Source organism: Sminthopsis crassicaudata, chromosome 1, assembly GCF_048593235.1.
Source record: "Sminthopsis crassicaudata isolate SCR6 chromosome 1, ASM4859323v1, whole genome shotgun sequence".
Lineage (NCBI taxonomy): Eukaryota > Metazoa > Chordata > Mammalia > Dasyuromorphia > Dasyuridae > Sminthopsis > Sminthopsis crassicaudata.
This window is the reverse complement of record NC_133617.1, coordinates 77,101,846-77,119,912: the sequence shown is the minus strand read 5'-3', so window position 1 is coordinate 77,119,912 and position 18,067 is coordinate 77,101,846. Positions and strand designations below refer to the sequence as shown.

Sequence of the window (18,067 nt, the reverse complement as noted above, 5' to 3'; positions counted from 1 at the left end):
CACTTCCGTCAGAAGAGGGCGGGAAGGTGGCACTCTAGGCTGCGAACTCGTCTGCTCCGAAGTGAGAGCCGACAGAGTGCGCGCGCCGACTGGTGACTCCTGAAGAGAGCCAACCTGGCTCCTTCCTCCCTCTTCTGGCGGTTTCTGAGACGCGCTAGGCTGGCGCCGCGACAGAAAAAAGGCATCGCCCGTGCCCGGAACTACCAGGTAAGGGGTAGCTGGGATGGAGGGCCGGCCGGCCGGAGGGAGGGGCCGGCCGCGGTGTTCCCATGGTGAGGCGGGCCTTAGGCTGAGGGGTGGGATCCACTCCCTCAGAGGTAGGCTGTGCTGGAGGTGGAGCGACGGGCCCAGGCCTCGGGAGGGGGAGGGGCGGGGTCGGGGCGGGGTCAAGGGGAAGAGACCAGGGGGCGGGGCTCAGGGGCGGATCTTGGGGCTGGGCCTCAGCCGGCCGCGGGCCGTTGGGCTAGGCTCCCGGCGCTCCCTCACTCCCACCATGCCCCATCTCAGGACCCCGCCGAGCCGCGGGAAGCTTCGGCTGGAGCGATGCCCCGGAAACGGCGGCGGCGAGGCGGCGTTCGGGGAGTCCCTGGCCGGGAGGAAGGCCGGGCCAGCAGGCGTAGCGTCTTCCCGTTCGGCCTTCTGCCGGTGGACTGCCAGCTGCACATCTTCTCCTTCCTGACGGAGGCGGAGAAGTGCACGGCGGCCGAGGTGTGCCGCGCTTGGAGCCAGCTGATGCGCACACCCCGCCTGTGGCGCACTGCCGACTTCATGCGGCTGGGCGCCTTCCAATCCGGCCTCGAGGTGGTGCTGGTGTCGGCACGAGAGTTTGAGCGCTGGAAGGACTGGGTGCACCAGTATGCCTACCACCTCATGGCCCGCGGAGCCAGCCTGCTGCGACTCCGGGCCAGCTTTGATCTGGCTGACCAGGGGGCCCGCTGGGCCGACTTCCTCTCTGGCTTCCTGGAGGGTGTCCACTGTGGAGATCTGCGGGACCTGGAGCTCAACTGGACCCTGACGCACCTGGAGCCCCCCGACTTCTACCCACCGGGCACGTGCAGCATGACCCAGGTGAGCCTCACCAAGCTGGATCAGATCCACAACTTCCAGATGCTGCTGGAGAGGCTGCTGGTCCGGGCACCTCGCCTTAGCAGGGCCAAGCTCCCTTTCGACTGGTCCGCCCGATCAGTGGCGCTGCTGACGCGCTTCCAGCAGCTCCACACCTTGGAGCTCAAATACTTCTGGAGCTTTAAGGGGGTGTGCCCAGACACCATGCAGGAACTGACCAAGGCCCTGCCCAACCTCAAGACCCTGGTCCTGCACGTACTTGTGCCAGTCAAGGACCTGGGTGTATCCTATGCACTCGAGTCCCGATCCCTGGAAACTCTAGATGTGTCTCAGAGCCGGGGCCTAGTCTTCCGCCACCTTGACCTGCCAGCACTTAAAGCCCTTCGTGTGAAGAAGACAGTCCGGGGCATTATCCTCAACTGCCGCACTCGCCTGGCCCTGCAGAGCCGCTGGGCTTGCCTCTACACACTTCTGTGCCGGGGGACTCCCAATCTGAGAGTCCTCAATAACCAGATCCTGCTGCCTCACTGGCGGGAGCAGGCCTATAAGGAACTACATGCCTTATTACTCCAGGCCTGCTATTGTACCCGCCACTCAGATACCTGGCTCCTATGAGGGAGTCTGGGAGGTCCCCCCTTCCCCTATGTTCTTAGCTCTCAGGGTATATGGGCCCACCAAACAGTAGGGAAATCAGTTGTTACCCCCATCCCTCAAAAAAAGCGCCAAGTTGGAGTGGGAAGTGGGGTCGGGGAGGAAATGCCGAACAGGGGAGGTTGGTTGGGTTCTTGGGGACTGTTTGTAATGGAGGACACCTTTACATTGGTATTGCCTTTATTCTTCATGTTGTGGTCTGTGATCGTCTGTGACAGGTGGTGGGGTGGACTGAAGGGGTCGTGGACCAAAAAGTTCAGGTTTTGTACAATGAATGACTCGTGGGTCCTAGAATTACAAATAAATACCCCATCCCCACCCCCAGGAAAAGGGTGGCCTTCCTCCCCTCTAAAGTTGAATTTCAGGGCCTAGAAAAACCACAATGTCATGTCCATCATGGACAGGGGCATAGAAAAATCTATAACCCTCAACACACAATCCCATCTAGGAGCACATACGGAGTAGGTAGCCCATTCTGGTTCTGCCAAAACTCAGAGCAAGAGGCACTCACTTGCCACCTTGGGATGGTCTTTTGCATCAGTAGCAAAGTAGACATATACTGCCTCTCTTTCCCTGCACTCCTCTCCCATTCCCTATATATATATATATATATATACACACACACACACACACACACACACATACAGATACAAACATTCTTCTACAGGCTGAAGTAGTCAAAACTGTTGTGGCCATAGATGTCCATGGTCCACATCACATCACGGCGCTGTATGGACTCTATCAACTGCTGCAGCTCAGCCTGCACATTGGCAAGTTTCTCTTCATCCACAGTACCCTCTAGGAGACTGGCTGAAGATGGTGGCCAGGGCAGGTCCTTATAGCAATCCACAGGGACTGGGTGTACCACCAGCTGAAGCTCAGGCAAGGCCTGTAAGTGTTGGATCAAGGTTTTCAGTCCAGCACTAGCAATAGGGTTACCATAGAGACCAATGTAGCGGAGGTGGGTACAGGAGCATAGGGTGGGCAAGATAGTAACAAGATGGACATCCATGAGCTGGCACTCTGTAACATCCAGACATATCAGGGAAGCTGAGGCTTCCCTTAGAAGTTTCTGAAAGGGGCCCAGGAGGTCACCAGACAGTTTGTTGCCACTGAGATCCAGCTTCTTGAGATGGGTGGCATGGGGGCTCTGGGCCAAGTAACTCAAGTCCCCAGAAAGAAGGGCACAAAAGGGAAGTTCCAGGCTTTCCAGAGGGCCCTGTAGGCCGCTGCAGAGAAATATATATAGGCACTGGTCATTTTAATAGTTCAACAAACCAAGATAGATATACAGGCCCTCGTGGCTGCACCAAGCTAAAATTCTTTTACACTCTGACTCCAGCCATTAGAGTTTCTAAGACCCTCTACTTTGTCAGCTCACTGGTCCTAGAAAAATACAGCTTTAGGGGGAAAAGGCATGTATATGCCATTCTAGCATTCCTCATAAGGATTTTAACCCCTCCTGTTGTGCTGACACCTCCCCCCCCTTCCCAAGCCTAGGCCACTTTGTCCTTACCCAATTCTCCCTCCCAAGCTGTATACCCTGGGGATTTTATTTCCCTTTTCCTACAGTGTTAATCATTTTCCTCTTCCCCAAACACTAAAACTTCTACTTGGGGTTGTTTTTACCCTAACAAGTGCCCCAAGTACTTACCGAAAATGCAGAGTAAACAATACAGTAAATGTCAAATTGCAGCTCTACTCATTGGGCCTCTTATGTGCCTCTCCCATAGATGATAAAAAAAAATCTATTGTTTGGGGAAACCTAGGCCCACTCACCTAAGGAGCTGATGAAGGCGGCCTGAGAGTCGAGAGGAGCCCATGTTGAGTTCCTTGAGGCATTTCAGCTGTCCAATCGCGGAAACAAAGTGTTGGAAGCTGCCCTCAGCTTCAGTGGTGAGCCGCCGCACATCCACATTACTGTATTGTAGCTTCAGGCTCAACAAGTGGGTGAACTTGGCCATGTGGGGCACGACCATACACAGGCCTGAAAGTCCCAAGTTGTTGAAGCGTAGGTCTATCTGGCGCAGGCACACTGGATCCAGCAGCTCCAAGAGAGCTACAGTGCTAGGACCTGACAGTTCCTCAGCCCAAAGGTCCCTGCAGCGAAGGCGAAGGGGACCACAAGTGCTGGTCAGGAGAGCCTCCTTCAGGACACTGTAAGAAGTTCGGTTCACTAGCAGGTCAGTGTGCACTTCCACAGGACTAGCAACAGGGACTTGAGGCTCCAGTTTGCGGCGTTTGGCTAAGCGTTGAGCTGCCCTAGCTTGAGTCTGGGCACTGAGACAAGTCCTTGCCACCGCCACTGAGCGAGCCCACATGCTCATGGTCGTAGGGTCCTGCCCACAGCTGGCATCCAGGAAACCAGTCATGTCCAACACTCGAAGATGAGGCTTCCTGCAAGGAGAAAAAGGCTGTGACCATGACCTGGACAGCTCACTCTGGACAGAAAATTGGGGCTGGCAGATGTCCTGGGGGAAGATCAGGGCTTTGGGGTTCCAGGCCTAACTAGCCTTTTTCCTCAAATATCTCTCTAGCTCAAGGTCCTGTTCTCAGTACTTAAAACTTTCCCACTACTGTCTAGATGTGTAGATCCCTGGGTCAGTCACATCTTGCCTGCCTTTTTCATTGCATTCAGGATTCTAGATCTAACCCCTTCCTTTCCTTAAAGCTTTTTCCATCCTCCATTTGATAGCCAGATCCCTAAAAAGGGAGAAGAAGGTATGTAAAAACCTTTAGAAATAAAGACAAACTAACCAAATAAGGGATGTGGCTACACCTCAGTCATCCTCAAGGCAGCATAAATACCAATAAACTTGTCAGTGATGTCCAGTTCCACAATTCCTCAGGTTTAATTAGTTGCCAGGTCCTAACCATGTCTATCTCCACAAAATCTTGATCCCTTCCTCCACAACCATTACCACGACCCAAGCTTCCATGGATTCTTTCAACCTAACTGGACCTTGCTTCCAGGCTGTCATCTAAAAATTAATCCTTCACGTTATTATGTAAGTTATGGTTGGACTGATATGTCTTTGGTGAAGTGAGTTGATTCATAGATTTTTTAAGGCCACAACACCAAAGGATTTAGAGATAGGTGATACAAAGAATAAAACACAGAACTTGGAATTAGGAAGACCTGAATTTTGAAAAGCTTCCTGACACTTAGCTGGGTGACCCTGTTTGAATCAACTTCTATCTGCCAGAGTTTTCTTATCTGTAAAAATGGGGATAAGCATCTACTTTACAGAGTAATTGGGAGGATTCAAGGAGTTAACATGTAAAGTGCTTTTCAAACCTCAAAGCTCCATATAAATGCCAACTATTATATAGGTGGAAAAAAAGATCTCCCTAATTTCCTCTCCAATTAGAAGACCTCCACAAGTAAACAGATCGGGACTTCTTAAAACTTAAATCCACTCACAACCCCAATAGTTTTTATGTGACCTGAGGAAGAAAGATATATAAAACATATATAAAGCATTTCCTGATAAATCTTAATTTCACAACTCCCACATTCAGTTATGAGACCTCCATATGAGGTCACCAACCAAATTTTAAGAAGCTAGGCAATGATACCCTTAAGGAAGACCTAGGGTTCTGCCCTGGTTCAGTCCCTAATTTGGCAGTCCCAAGTCAGGCTCCCTTTCCCTTTCTTTCCTCCTTTCATCCCCATGAAAAAGGAATGTTGGTCAGACCCCTACATGCTGCTAGATTCCCTCCTGAAAAGCACAGATAGAAGTATGAGACATACCTCAGGAATGACAAGCCTTTTAGATAATTTGCGCAGATACCTCAGTTACCCCACGTAAGAGAGCTTATTAGAGGCATGAAGCTTCCAAACCAAAGGCCAAAGTGACCACCCCCTTCTGCAGCCACAGGCAAAACCACCCCTGACCCTTCAGAGTCTGAACCGGAAGGCTCCAGGGGCTAGCACATGACATCAGTTCCACGCAATTCCTGTTTTGCCCCTCTAGTAGGTTCTTTCAAGGATCATTTATCAAATATATTCCGTGAGGGAGCAGCTACGTAGCATAATGATTCGGAAGAACCCGAGTTCAAAAGTGTGACCCTAGGCAAGACACAACCCCAATTGCCTCACCAAAAAATAAATTACACGTGGGTGTGTATCTGCTCCGTGGACAGAGGCCACTGCCCTGGTTTTTCCGGACCCTAAAAGCAGGCTTTCTGGTGTGAGTATGTGACATCCCTCTCTACTACAGAGAAATTTACAGGGCTCTTCGCACAGCGCCTTGCAGTGGAAGAATAGTTCCCTTCCCCATGCCAGGGAGTAGTCCCAGCTTGGCTTACCTGCGCGGCGCCGCGAGCAGCGCCAAGATCACGGCTTGTACACTCTCCTTGTGGGGCTTCTCGGGCCAGCCCATCTGCTTGGGCTGGGGGAGCAGCTGCCGGAAGCTCAGGCACGGAAAGGGCCACGTCTGCACTAGCGCTTGCAGCACCAGCGTTTGGCCGTTTATGAAAGCGGCCCGGAATAAGACCGGGTACAGTTCCCGAGGCAGGGAAGCCAGAGCCCGGCAAGCCAACGTCTGGTACCGGGTCACCTGCACAGCACACAAGGCCAAAAGCGACTTCATTTCTGCGGAACCAGCCTGGCACCTCTGCGCAGGCGCGGCTCTGCGGAAGGGATTCTATCTACGCAGGCGCGCCTCCCACACCGCGCCCAACCCCTCCCCCTTCCTATCAGCGCAGGCGTGAATGAAAAGGGGCTATGCGCAGGCTTAGGTCCGGAAGCCAAAGCTGGGGAAAGGCGGCCGGGCAGCTGACAAGGGAAGCCAGCCCCAGCCCCTTATGGGGCTGCCCCTCAAGCCCTGCCCCTCGACCCCGCTCTCATCCTCTTAGTGGAAGTAATCAACAGCCAACGGCCAAAAACATGACGCGGGAATCTAGGCGGGCGACGATCGCACTGGATGATGGCGTTTTGACACTCCATTGGATGGAGACAAGTCGGAGCTGAGAGCTCACAGAGGATTGGCTATCAGGTGCCCCTTTGTTGCGCCGCCCTTCGTGGTTGGCCAAGGAGCTGTCCCTCAAGATTCCTTGTTTCCCTGCCGCGTTTCCGGGCTGCGATACGCCTGCCCTGGCTTCCTGGGCTGCTCCGCCCCTGTCCAGGGCTCCCTGTCCCTCGTCTTGGGCACGTGTGATGGACATTTAGTGCCTAGTAGAGACACCCTTCCTCTCTGCCTGGATCCAGCCCTTGTCCAGCAAAGACAGCCCAAGTATCGCATTTAGCTTTAGGCGACTCCAGCTTTTCCTCACTTTTTGATCTCCCTTCTCTCCCCAATCGCTGGATCCTTCCCTAGAGAAGCATATGCTCATCCTTTTAAAAATTCTATTTTTCTCTACCATTCCCTCGAGCTGATGAGGTTTAGGTTTTGGGGTTCCCTTTGGTCAGAGAACCAAAATATGAGGTCTAGATTTAGGATTGTCGGGGAACCAAATGACGAGATTAGATTCTGGGAGCCAAAATGAGGTGAGGGTTCCTGGTGGTCAGGGAGTTAAATGATAAGGTCTAGTGGCAGGTTCAGGGTTCAGGGAACCAACTGGACCCCCTTGGGGTTCTGCACATGGGTAGGGAGTTTGGGGGAACCCCCCTCTGGCAAGCAGAGATTCTTCATAAAGGAAACCTAGATTGATAAGGGGTTTGTTATTGGCATTAGAAAATCAGCCTTTGCTATGCAGGAATAGAAAGGCTGAATTCCTCAGTGGAGGAATCCTGGCAGAGAAGTTCCTCGTTGGGGTGAGGATAAAGAGCGGGTAGCTCTGGTAGAGAATATTCCAGCGGACAGTTTGCTATACCAGGAAGAGCGAGCATTTCATTGGCATTTTCGCTCCTCTGCAAAGAGAGGGTTTAAGATTGGCTCTTTTTAGAAGCCTTGGCTACAAGCTGGGGGCTGCTCTTGATGGAGCTGAATTGAAGATCTTCAGTTGAATTTTTTATCTCAGGACTCAACCAGCCCCACCTGGACAAACCACTTTATCAGATTCCCTGGGGCGGTCTCTCTCTGAGGCAGGGTGGAAGGAGAATCTCTCCTTCTAGGAGCTTCAAGTGCTTTACTTCATGGCTCCTTCCCAAAGTCAGAGAGTGAGTTTTGGAGCTCCCCTCGTCAAAGCTACTATCTAAATCACTCCTCCCTTTCTCAGCCAAATTTATAGAAAGGGAACCTCCATTTCTTTTCCTTATTTTCACCTTATCACTTTTCTTTCATTCCATTAGTTATTTATAGATTCAAATACAGAAAATCTGAGTTATAGAGGCTAGGCTAAATATCTCAATACAAGGAAGTAAATTTGAGCAAATTAAGTTAAAACACTATCACTTGCACTTGGTGGGATGACTAGAAAAATTCTAGAAAGCTGCTGCTTAAGGTATAGAATAGATTTTAAAAGGGCAATCAATATCATATAGTGGCACCAGTCCAAATTGTCTTGTGAGCTGACTCTGTTAAACCTACAAGATAATGCCATTTGAGTGGTCTCAATTCCTGGTGGTCAAGAGATTAGTGACAATGAGAGTTGTTAAGAATATCTTTTAAATCGGCCACAGGTTTTAGGAGTGAAAGAATCCACTCATTCCGGAATTATTAGTTGCAAAATGAAAGTTTATTGTTGGATAGAAATCAGTTTACCAAAAGACTGACTTCTATAGTGGCCGATCTGTTGGAAAACGGAGTTTTGCACTGAGAATGCTTTCTCAGTGGACAGAAAGTCCTGGCAGCTGAGTGAGCTACCTGGGTCCATCTGCAAAGGCCTTACTTGAAGGAAGCTGTTATATTGGGTATCTTGGTGGGGGGGCTAGGACAGCCTGAGCAGATCACAATGACAAAGGTTAGACCAGGTGGGGGCCTGGGTTCCCTGGCTTAGACTCATCAGTTTTCAGCCCACATCTCCTATTGGAATTAACACTTCAAAGGAGTGCTTTTTGACCAGGATTTCTAATTGAATCAAAGGTTCTGGCATCCTGGAAAGATAACTTGTCTAGGGAGGATATGCCCAGGAAGAATCTGAAAAAGATCACAGATCAAAAGGAAATAGTTTCTTAAAGGGACCACAACTTGCTTCAATAATAGCATATAGCTGTATATTTAAATTGGGCCTCAGGAACTACCTGAGTTATTCTCTGCCTCATGCTTGGTTATAATCTCCAAAAAGCTTACAGTATCCTCTCTGACCACCAGAGGGTACTCATCATGAAAATACAGGCTCATCAACTGCCACCATGGCAATGGCTGGATTGAATCTAAATTTAACTGATAGGGAATATTGCTCAAAAACACAGACATGGAATCGAGAAAATCGAGATGACTTCCTTATGGTCACGACCCCACATTTGACAAGCTCTGACCCTTCACATACTGTAATCACATAGTTTATTGAATATAGTGAAAATGAAAAGGTTAGGCTCTCCTACACAAGACCTACTCATTCCAGCTATTTCTCCCCAAACTTCCTTCTTCATACCCTCAGTTGTTTGGGTGTGGTCAGAGAATTTGGAAGCACCAGGGCCAGCAGACAGAGAGATTAGAAAAAATGTACTTTTGGGTATGTGTGTGATGAGGATGGGGGAAAGAGGAGTAAGGGGTGGTTCTGGGATGCAAGTCCAGATCAAGGACTAAAAAAGGTAATCTGCACTGATAAGTTTTAAGGCTTAGAATCCCCTTTTCTCCTCACTTTCCAGTCCTCATCCCTGCTTCAGGATGTTGCTCACCTCCACAAGGCTGGCCTCTGACAGCCCGTCTACAGCTGCAATAACATCAACCATGGCTATGGATGTTCTGGATACTTCATGGAAGCCAGGCAGTCCCTAATGACTCAAAAGGTTGAGGGGTGGAACAATTAAGGGTAACCCCTCCTCTTGAATTCTGTGTCTAACTTATGTCCATCTTCAGTGTCTGTCCAAGATAAATTTATAGATGAACCCACAAAATGAGGCTATTCCATTGAAAATCATAGGGTGAACAATAGCTATTCTTAAATCAAGAAGCATTTATTAAGCATTTGCTGCACATCAGGTACTGTGCTAGGCACTAAGAATACAAAGATAAATTTGAAACTCCTTGCCCTCAATTTACATTATGAGGACAAACTTGTTTGCATAGATGTTATGAGAGTTAAGAAATCCTGTTTAATTGATTTCCCCCTGGTCCAAATGATATTACAGAAAGGATGAGACACAATATTAAGATTTTAAATGTGGTATAAGAGTTTATATTCTTATTCCTTTAGGAAGAAGGAAGTTCTCCCAAGCAGATAATGGAATTAAAAAGTATTTTATCATCAATTGTCTAAAAATGGCCCTGGGAGCATAATGTGGGGGCCTGCAGGGCCATGAGTTGCCCTAGTGTTTTCTGTGTATGTCTTACTATCTTCTGTATTCTGTATCCACCAACTATTTGCACAGATTGTGTATGCCAGGTTTAAAAGGGAGGGGAAAAGAATAGCATTCCAGGAATGGGGGACAAGCAATACAAGGGTAAAGAGGTTGTGTCATGTGTGAATAGCAGCTAGTATGGCTGGACCACAAAGTTTATAGAAAGGAATGAGGTACAATAAGGGGGTGACATGGTTAGATCTGTGCTTCAGGAAAATCACTTTGCAGTTTTGTGGAAGATGAAGAACAACAGAATGGAGAAATACAAGACAGATTGATCAGGAGGCTATTTCAGTTTGGTAACTTAATAGATATGAGGGGTGAGTAAGAATCAAGTAAGGATAATAGGGCTTAAAAAGCTGGATGACTAGAAGGATGGCAGTCCTCTCAATAGAAACAGGAAGTTCAAAGGAAGGGGGGGTTGGGAGAAAATATATGAGTTGTGTTTTGGACATGTCCAGAAAGCAGTGGATACTGCTAGATTGGAGCTTGGAAGGAAAAGTAGGAGTGGTTATTATTGTATGAGTCATCTGTACAGAGATAATGAAGAGAGCTGATGGAAGTCACCAAGATAAGAGGGCCCAGGACAGTAGGACGTGATATGAATAATAACCCAGCAAAAGATGTTGAGAAAAACCTGTTGGAAGAACTAGGAGAGCTAATGTCATGAAAACCCAGAGAGAAAGGGGACTGAGGAAGAGATGGTCAGTAAAGTCAAATGCTGCAGCAAGGTTGAGAAGAGGACATTAGTTGAGCAACTAAAGGATTACTGGCAACTTTGAAGACAGCAGTTCCAGATTAGATGCCATATTTCAAAGGATTATGAAGAGCAAAAGAAAAGTGGAGACATCTGGTAGTGTAGGACAAATGTTTTCTTAAAAATATTTTTTTTTCAGGGGCAACTAGGTGGTGCAGTGGATAGAGTCCTGAAGTCAGGAGGACCTGAATTCAAATCCAGTCTCAGACACTTAAAACTTCCTAGCTGTGGGACCCTGGGCAAGTCAATTAGCCCCAACTGTCTCAGGGGGAGAAAAAAATATATTTTATGTATTCTGCTGTATGAACTTAATATACCAATGTAATCATTTCTACATATGAACAACAGAAAAAGATTGTATATGCTGCTACAAATCTCTAATACATATGGCTTTTAAAGATTTTTTTTTAAGACTAGAGTAGACTTGGGCATGTTTTTAGGGATCTGTAAGGAACCAGAACCTAGGGAGATATTTAAGACTCTATAGGAGGATGATAATCTGAGTAATCTCATGGAGAAGACAGGAGGGGATGAGGTTAAGGGCATGGATAGAAGGGTTGGCTTTGAGATCACTTCAAAAAAAAAAAAAAAAAGGAATAATGGGGTCAAGTGGGTAAGGAGGCAGAGAAGATCTCAGCCAGCTGTTTTCTTTAAGTAAATTGAGAGGCAAGAACCTCATCTGGGAGGACAGGGGAGAGGCTGATGTAGGAAGCTTAAGACTAAAAGATTGGATGAAATTGTTATGGAGATAATTAAGAAGCCAAAAATCTTTGTTCCAGCAAGAGTCCAACTGAGATTAGATTATATTTACAGCAGACTCAGTCAGCATGGATATGACTTCCTTTAGGTCCATCCAGGAACATTAAGAGAGGGGGGGGGGCAGGTGTGTTGGAAGTAATCCAGCTCTGGGATAATTTAGCAAGGGATAAACAGTGATAAAACAAAGGAGCTGGGAATTTGAAAGTAAAGGGCAGTGTATAAGTTGGAATGGTTCCCCAATGGAAGTGATAGCTTGGCAAAATACCAAAGAATGGAAAGATTGTAGATCATAGTGAAAAAAGACTTGATAAATGGAAAATGAGGGAAAGACAGGAGATGATTAAATAGAGGAATTTCAGAGTTCTGGATCATGAAAATGAATTTATAAGATGATCAAGGGCACAACCATCTATGTAGAACATAATAGTATAGATCATGGGAGTTGAGTAGTTTGAACAGCAGGAATCAGGATGGCCTCGAGCCAGGCACAGAACTCATGGAGGAAGGAGAATGTCCTGGGAATCTATAGTTAACAGCTATCAGTATGTATCTAGATCGTGTGAATAATTTTTATCAAGAGAATCTCAGGGTGGCAAAGAGAATGGAAGTAGTGATGGGGATCAAGGAGTTTCTTAGACTGGGCAATCTGGGGATATAGAATTGTAGAACTGAAGCGGATTGGGACAGCAAAGTAGCCAGCAAAGGTTGGGCCAGGCAGCATTGCTCTGATAGTCAAATTCTGTAATACAAGCCCTGGAAGAGCCAAAGGGGATTAGAACTGACTGAATAAGGAAAAATCCAAGGTAAAGATCCATAGCTGAAAGCTGAGCAGAGGGCCTGGTCTTCCAGTCTTGGTATCTGCTATAGTAGCCCTGGGGCTGGCAGAGACGGGCAATGCAGTGGATCCAAGATCCAATCTGTGTCTCAGTAAGCAAGGTGGCCTGAGCCTCTGGATGGTGGGTATGTGGACTGGCCTGTCATAATAGTAATCACTAATGGTTCTGTCAGCTTGGCAGATCTCCACTGGGAGCTATCTTTGATCATGCACTTACAACCCATTATGTTCATTGCTCCAGTCCCACTGGTTTGTGTCCTACATCAGCCTACCATACATATGCTAATTGTCTAAAAATGACATAAAGCTGGATTACACTTAACGGGTGAGAGACAAGATCCCAAATAAAGTTTATAGACAAATTCATTCTAAGATTAAATGCAGAGTCCTATAAGTTTAATATTGAATTTTGAAAGTACTTGGAATGAGGTGGAGAGCAGTTTATCTGAAAATATCTTGGTTTCGGTGGCCTGTGAATTCACTGAATTATCAGGGCACTAGGGCACTAAAAAAAAAAAAAAAAGCTGTCTTAGCTTTGACTTAAGATATGCTGCCTATAACAAGGAGGGCTAATGCTGCATTCTGCTCCAAGATTGCATCTCCTGTATCATGTGGGGTTTTAAATGCCATATTCTAGAAAGACAAGTGCTAAACCTGAAGGGAATAGCAAATAGTGAATGACATCACAATCCATGCCATGGATTGACCAAGGAATATTTAAACTGAAGACTCAGAACACAATAGCTCTCTCTTCAGGTATTTGGAGGGCCGTGTAGTAAGACGTATTTAACTTACTCTGGTTTATCCCAAAAGGTAGCATGAGAAACAAAAGATGCACATGCACAAATTTAGCCTCTTTGGACTGGACTACTAAGTGATTCAAAAGTGGAATGGGACTTATTATGAACATGAAGGCTGGATGCTGATTTAGGGTGTTATAGAGATTCTATGAGTTACCACCAACTCATTCTGTAATATTAATTAATTAATAAGAGATTCTGTAATATTACTCTGGACAGTTTATTACTGCAGCCCCATCCCAACAGAGAAATAGGAATGTCTGAGAATATCATTCATACTTGTCTCACTGAATGAACTACAGGACCTTGGTTCTAGTCCTAGGATCAGCCTAACATGTCACAGCCAGACTGCCTCCTATGTTAAAGAAACCTGAGGGATTATATAGTCCACCCACCTTATTTCTGTGCAGGGGTTCTTAGCCCACCTCTGGAGAAATCTCTGGACCTGTTCCAAGAGTGTTGGAATGTTTTTAGGAATTAAAAATACAAGGGATTACAAAGGAAAATAATTAAATTTTAAACATTTTTAAAAAAAGTTCATGAACCCATTTTAGAGAAATGATTCACGTTAAGAATTTCAACCAAGATTTTATAATTCAGAATCTTAGGCTGGTCTGAGGGATCTTGATACATAATATCTCTAGATATTGCTTATTCATGCTGTGGTCTAGCTCCTCTTTTGAAGTCTGTGGGATAGTTCCTTGTTCCAGAGAGCACACATTGGCTGCTCTCTTCCCTGCACAGCTGGAGATGAGACATCTCTATAGACCTACCTACATGAGATGGGATTAGGAATTGTCCCAGACATAGCTAGAGGCTTGTAAGGATATTGAGGGTACACGGGAGATTCCTCAGATCAGACACTCCCTTCTCACTGAGGACTCACACATGGCTCTTACAGTGATAGGGACCCAAGATGACATGCAGCCCAACTTACTTTCAGTGGAGTTGGGTGACTCCATTCATGGGAAATTTGTCCCTCTCCAATAAAACCAGCTTTGTCACCCTCCACCCACCCATACCTCTCCCCCTAGCTATGATTGACACCAAAGAAAACCCCTGAACCCCTCATTCTATTACCTTTTAAGGAGCAGTGTGGTACAATGAAAGGAGAGTTAGACTTGTTCTAGGGGACCCAAGTTCAAATTCTAGTTGTTCACAACTTCTGGGCTGCAATTTTCTTTCTTAATTGTAAAATGAGATGAGATGGGCTATGTGCCTAAAGGCCTTTGTAGGTACAAAAGTGAGTGGTCCCAACCACAGCCCAGACCTAAAGGACAAAGGAACACCAGCTCTGTGAGGAAAAAGAAATCCTTAAAACCAAGCCCTGGTGGTTCAGCCCCTGTCTGTCATAGGCAGTGTAGGGCTTATCAATAAGTACCTATTATATAGTATTATAGTACATATTGTACAGCTTGTAAAATAGAACCATAAACTCCGTGACTATTCCAAACCTCTCAATGTGCACAGAAGGAAACAAGGACTAGAAAGGGGAGACTAAATGCAGATCACAGGCCTCCCCACATTTAGTTTTTTTTTTTTAATAGAACTCTGGCTTCTCCAGGAGGTGATAACATGACTCTTTAGCAAATTTTAACTTTTAACTTTAACAAACATTTATTAAGCGCAGAGCACCAGGGTTCAGCGCTGAGGGGAGATACATAGGATGGATAAGATACAGTCACAGTTCTTCTGGAGGTCCCACAATCTAGACACAGTACCAAGCAGTCCTTGACACCCCCCCCCCTCCTCCAAGGCCTGAGAAGACACCAGGAGAGGAGACATACAGGGAGAGTACACACTCATCTCCAAATCCAGGGTACCTCTCCCACTCACCAAGATTCCCCCCAGCTACACTGATAGCTATTCCCCCATAACCAACCAAGTTCTTTCAAGTATCCCGGCACACAATAAAACAGGTTCCGTGGTGAAAACTGGAACCTTCCCAGTCCAAAGACCCCAAAGCCAGGGGGAAGTTCCCAAGACAGGGAAAAGGGGATTTTTCTCTTCCACTAAAGAAATTCAGTAACTGGGAATCCAGGCAGGGGAGCTGAAGGGAAGGCACAGCTGAAGAAGTAGTATAACAGGCAGGGGATGAGCAGAAGGTGAGGAGTTTGGTTCTAAGATAAACAAATTCTGGAACTAAACAAAGTCCAGATGTTGTTCTGCTGGCCTCTGTATTTTCTTGTTGCTTTTAAGCAGCCACCTTCTTCAAGTTCCTCTGTATTCTCCTTAGTTGGGCAGCTCTAGTTGACCACCCTCTAGGCTTTTTAATTCCAACAGGCCCAAAAGATTCGAACTCTTTTTACAAGTAGATGTTCTTCCACTACCTCCTCACTTAATAAGCTTCTAACAAACATTTAACAAGGGCCCTCTAAAAGCAGAACACTGTGCCTGGGTTGAGGGGAGACACAAAAGATTAGGTAAGATAAACTCTCTGCCCTCATGGAGCTCACAATCTAACAAGGGGATGCATTACACACAAGTAACTATAATACTAAACATTCTGTGGTTCATAAGTGCATGACAGGTGGTGCAAGCAATGGTGTTTAGGGAGCAAGGGAGCAGAAGCTTTGTGACTGGGGGAAGGGAGACATCACTCGAGTTGGACCTTAAAGGGCTACAGATAGCTTTTAAACAGATGATTGGGGGAAGGGAGAGGACAGGGATAGGAAATGACATAAACAAAATCACAGAAGCAGGAAAAAGCTGGACATAGGTGGAGGGGAAGGACAGAAAGGGAAGCAGTCCAGATTGTCTGAAGCACTGAGCACACCCTATGTAGTATCTAACAAGACTGCATAGTAAGTATGAAAGCATAATAGCTAAGAGTCTTGAATGTGAGGCTAAGAAGTTGAATAGCAGTGAGAAAGATGAGTAAGGCTGATGTCATCAGATTCCTAGATCCCAATTCCCTTGGATCCAATCATGTTTCAACCTCCCTTATGTGAAAAGCAACACTGCAGTTATGTGAACTGCTGAGAGGCAACAGTGAAGTTATGAAAACTCACTCAATTTTCTTGTTTTGGAACTATTCTCTCTGCAGGGTCCATATAGCTTTTCAACAGCATGAACCGCATTTTCAATGACTAGATGAGAGATGATTGATAACTTTTTTCACAGAGCCAAGATACTGCACTGAGGCTCACCCAGATGATTATCAACCTAAATATCAACACCTAAAGCAATAATCCAAAGAGTACCCCCCAGGCAGACTTTTTGTTCTTTCTCAGGGCCTACTACTCATCATGTTACTCAAACATTTCCCTACTTTTGCCTCTAGATCTAATCTATCTCCATGATTCCAGGCCTGTGTTCCCGTAACAACTCAAACATTTCATCTTCAATGTCGCTGGTCTTGCCCCTTCCTAAGCTATCCTTTGATTTTATAGTCTTTTTGTGTTTAAAAATGACTTCAATTTCTGCTTTCCTACTTAATGAAGTATAAAATTCTGATCCTGTCCTTAAAACCTCCACAATCTGGTTTCTATACTTTCTCAGCCTTATTTCATACTACCCTATCTCCTTTATATAGTCTACCTGTCAGCTAAGATGGGACTATTCATTATTTTTATCTCATCCTTTCCCTTCTCTATGCCTTTGTTCACATCACCCTCACACCTAAAACAAAAATTTCCAGTTAAAATCTCTCAAGATTCAACTAAGGTGCCATTAAAAGTCTTTTATTTCCTCTATAGCAGAAAGTCACCTCTTCCCCCTCCAAAACCTTTTAGAATTATGTCCATCTTATTTCCTCTATTAAATTATAACTTATTGAGGGCAGGACCTATGTCTTTATCTTTTAATAATCCACCCCAAATCATTGTGCCTTAATCCTGCCACAAACTTAATGTTTGTTGAATGGAAAATGAGTATCAAAGTAGCAATGGATCACAGAGGTAAGATTCCCAAAGAACTCACAGGCTGGAATGATGGATCAAAAAAATAAAATTTATCAAGGCCTTCGTTTAGGTTGAAAAGCAAAGCAATTTCCTAAATATTGGCTGGATAACAGTGCAGCAGTTCACTTATGGACTACCTCAATTACCCTGACTCCACCTCTACTCAGATTCTACTCAGAATCAGCCATTTTGGACTATTTCCTCTAAGGTTCTTGGTAGAGATGGTGAAAAGGCTTTGAGTAGGTAAAACAATTGATGCCCCCAGACAGATCAGCTTTGAACCTGGGAACATGCTGGGGTCAGAATCAGGTTTACACAAGTTCTAATCTGGGATGCTCCCAGGGGTTGAATTCTGGGACATCAATGTTCAGTTTTTAAGAGAGACGCCAAGGACCTATATATTTCTCTGTCTGCTCCAGCACAGGAGGAAACACTAGAGGATAAGACTGGATTTGGTTCTCCGCTCCATCCTTTTCAGTAAAAGCAATCTTTTGAATCCTCCTCAGCACCCAAGAGTTTGACATGCCTGCACACATTTGTCACAGGCGTATATGCTGGTGTGCAACTCCCCCCGACCCGCCTTTGCAGGACAATGTGGGTACTGAAGGGGAATGAAGAAAACTCAAAGATAACAGTTCCAATAGTCTGTCCACAGAGAGCAATCTGAGGACCCGTGATTTCAACTCGTAAATTCTTGGCAGAAACTGGTTGGCACACAGCTCCCTGTAAACAACAAAGATTCCAACAAAGTGGACCAAGAAACGAGATTAAATTTAACAGGAATGAATGTCATGTCCTTCCTTCAGGAACAATTCCATCAGCTCTGGCTGGGGAAGTCAGCAAACAATTCATGTGGAGAAAAATCCAATTACCCTGTTCATAGCTTGAGACCTTCCTCTCTCGCTCCTT

General features: G+C 46.1%; 2 protein-coding genes across 2 annotated transcripts; one reads left to right on the top strand and one right to left on the bottom strand.

Moving 5' to 3' along the window:
* Nucleotides 1-10: 10 nt before the first annotated feature.
* Nucleotides 11-1,906, top strand: LOC141540005 (uncharacterized). The gene is made up of 2 exons (XM_074263522.1): nucleotides 11-207; nucleotides 508-1,906. The coding sequence occupies exon 2, from the start codon at nucleotides 544-546 to the stop codon at nucleotides 1,678-1,680; it is 1,137 nt and encodes a 378-aa protein (XP_074119623.1). The 5' UTR covers nucleotides 11-207; nucleotides 508-543; the 3' UTR covers nucleotides 1,681-1,906.
* LOC141539993 (leucine-rich repeat-containing protein 14-like) lies at nucleotides 1,879-6,422 on the bottom strand. Its single transcript, XM_074263511.1, has 3 exons — nucleotides 6,028-6,422; nucleotides 3,496-4,113; nucleotides 1,879-2,945 (listed from the first exon to the last, which is right to left on the bottom strand). Exons 1-3 carry the CDS (start codon nucleotides 6,309-6,311, stop codon nucleotides 2,378-2,380), a joined length of 1,470 nt encoding a protein of 489 aa, XP_074119612.1. The 5' UTR covers nucleotides 6,312-6,422; the 3' UTR covers nucleotides 1,879-2,377.
* Between the last annotated feature and the right edge of the window lie 11,645 nt (nucleotides 6,423-18,067).